At 60.5% G+C, this 2,611-nt stretch overlaps 1 protein-coding gene across 2 annotated transcripts in view; it reads left to right on the top strand.

The window, feature by feature from the left end:
- ETS1 (ETS proto-oncogene 1, transcription factor) overlaps positions 1-2,611 on the top strand; it is an 86,224-nt gene that overhangs the window by 33,580 nt on the left and 50,033 nt on the right. Inside the window, exon 1 of one of the 2 annotated variants that reach the window (XM_027655610.1) lies at positions 2,232-2,360. The exons of the other annotated variant lie outside the window; for it this stretch is intronic. Coding sequence (XP_027511411.1) covers positions 2,291-2,360 — 70 coding nt within the window. The 5' untranslated portion in view covers positions 2,232-2,290. Of the gene's footprint in view, positions 1-2,231; positions 2,361-2,611 lie in introns of those variants that run through there. 2 annotated transcript variants of the gene reach the window in all.

Raw genomic sequence — 2,611 nt, 5'->3', positions numbered from 1 at the left:
TGACACACACACACACTGACACACACACACACTGACATTCACACACACTGACATTCACACACTCAGACTGCTCTCACACTCTCACACACACACACTGACACACTCTCACACACTCACACACTCATTCACACACTCACACACTCTCACACACACTCACTCCCCCCTCTCCCACCGTGGGATCCCAGCCCAGCTGATGGTAGGAAGGGAAGATTGTCGGCCTGTGATAAGTGCATCAGGTTTCTTTTCCCCAGCCTGCCCTGAGAGGATCAGAGATCAGACAGAAAGGCAGCTGTTCCTCCTGAATCCCCTTTTGATTTTCAACTGGAAATGTTCTGCTAAATCTCCTCTCTATAGTTTCTCCCTTCAATCGTTGTCGTACAGGGAAGAGAGGAAAGAAACTCAAACCGAGGCAGGTGCAAGCACATTATCCTGGATGGGAGAGGCAATTTTATCCCTACAGGGACCACATTTTATGCCTACAGCCATTCTTTTTTCACTTCTGGATTTCCAGGTTCATTCCTGTGGTAGGTTTCAAACCACCAGCAGAGGTTTCAATCCCTGTGCCTGCCTGAGCACGGCTCAGGTTCCCCAAAGCCCAGGGGAACCAGCGGAGGGAGTTTATTTATTGGTCACACCATGAATTGCTGATCCCACCCCACTGCTGCAGGAATAAGTTGCCCAGAACTGAGCTTGCAAGTAAATTGAAAACACGATTGCCTGTAAAATTGGAAATGTGAGAGGTTGCCAGTGGGTGAGGTGCCTGGGAGATGAACTTCGGGCTGGAGCTCAGTGCCTGCCTGGCTTTGCCAGCTCCAACCTTGCTGCTGGCTGTGTTTTGAACTATCTGCCTTGGTCTGGCTGTTTGTGCAGCCACGATCAATCTCTCCAGGTCTGGCCCTGGCACCTCCTCGCAGCTTCTTTCAGTTACACAAACTTTCCTTCTATAAATACGCCCTGGGGTGGCTGAGCAGGGCTGAGCAGGGCAGGGCTGCAGGGGCTGCAAGCGCTGGGAGCTGCAGCCTTTGCATCTGCAGCTCATCCCTTAGGCCCTGGCAGGTTTCGAGGGTGTTTGCAAGCAGGACCCTGGTTCATCCCAAGGCTTGGCCAGTGACCTTGAACCCCACGTCTGGCTCCCGTGGGCCCGTGTTCATTTGAGCCCAGCTCTGATGAGAGCAGCCCGGGCTCTGCCAGGAGGCTGTTACAGACTTTTGGAGTGAGAGAACCACAAGAGTTGGTTGCTAATGATTTTTTTTTTTCTCTGTACCGGTAAGTTGACATCTGTGAGTCATAATCTCCCTCCTGCTCTGCCGTTTGTGGTCTGAAGTTTGTGCTACCTAAATACAATAAAACATATTTCATGTGAAAAACGACATTCTTCTGTTAAGTCCGTGCCACACTGGTACAATACTCATCTTGCATCTCTGAGATGCTTTTTATCCAGTCAGTTCCCAAACCTCTTTGGTCTCCCACCTGTACAAAGCAGGCCTGAGAACCCATCACCACACGATGTGCACACACAGTGCCCTGGCAGTGCCCCCGCTCGTGGGTGGGAGAGGATCAGGCTGCTCCAAGTGGGATGATGCAAATGTGAGGGGGTGATGCGACAATGCTGGGGTGATGCGAGCGGGGTGATGGGAGCATGAATGGCTGAGCATGAGAGGCAGCGGTTCGTGTCGAGACAGGCAGGGTGAAGACGACTGGCCCGGTTTCAAGAACCATCGGTTTTGGACAGGCTGCTGCGGCTCCAGCCCAGAGCTGGCTGCAGCCAGCGGCATTTCCCCGTCCCCGGGCTCTTTTCCCGTGCTCGGACTCTCTTTTCCCGCCGTGTTCTGGGCACAGGGATGCGCGCAGAGGTCGCTGGATGCGCTGGACGCGCTGCCCCCCCTCCGCATCCCCGGGACCCCCCGATGTCCCGCAGCAGCTCCGGCTCCGCTCCCCGCGGGGCCGGGGCCGCCTCCGGGGCGGGGCGGGCGGCTCCGGGCCGGGTCCCTCCCGCCGCTGTCACCGCTCGGGGCCGGCCCAGCGCCCTCCCCTCCCCTCCCCTCCCCTCCCCTCGGCGGCTCAGCCCGGCCGGGGCGGCGGCGGAGCGGAGCCGGGAGAGCAGCCGGGAGGGCAGCGAGGGAGCGAGGAAGGAGGAGGAGCGGCAGCGGCGGCAGCAGCAGGAGGAAGAGGAGGAGGAGGAGGGAGGCAGCGCCGGCCGCGCTGCCCCGGGCGCTCCGCTCCGCGCTCGGCGGGGCTCAGCCGCCGCCCCCCGCTCCCGGCGCGACGCCCCCGCGGCGCTGCCCCAGCCATGAAGGCGGCGGTGGATCTGACCATCATCAAGACGGAGAAGGTGGACATCGAGCTCTTCCCGTCCCCCGGTGAGCGCCCTGCCCGCCCTCCGAGCCCCGCGCCCGGGCAGCCCCGCCGAGCCCTGCCCGCGGCCGTGTCCCTCTGCCCGCACCCCTGTCCTCCTTCTCGCATCCCTGTCCCCCTGCCCTCAGCTGTCCCTGTCCCCCTGCCCGCATCCCTGTCCCCCTGCCCGCATCCCTGTCCCCCTGCAGGCGGTGGCGGGAGGTCGCTGCCCCGCGGGGAGATGTTTGCCCCGCGGGGAGATGTTTGCCCCGCGGGG

Source organism: Corapipo altera, unplaced genomic scaffold, assembly GCF_003945725.1.
Source record: "Corapipo altera isolate COAL_440 unplaced genomic scaffold, ASM394572v1 71, whole genome shotgun sequence".
Taxonomy (NCBI): domain Eukaryota; kingdom Metazoa; phylum Chordata; class Aves; order Passeriformes; family Pipridae; genus Corapipo; species Corapipo altera.
Note: the sequence above shows the minus strand (reverse complement) of the source record. Positions and strands in the feature narration are given on the sequence as shown.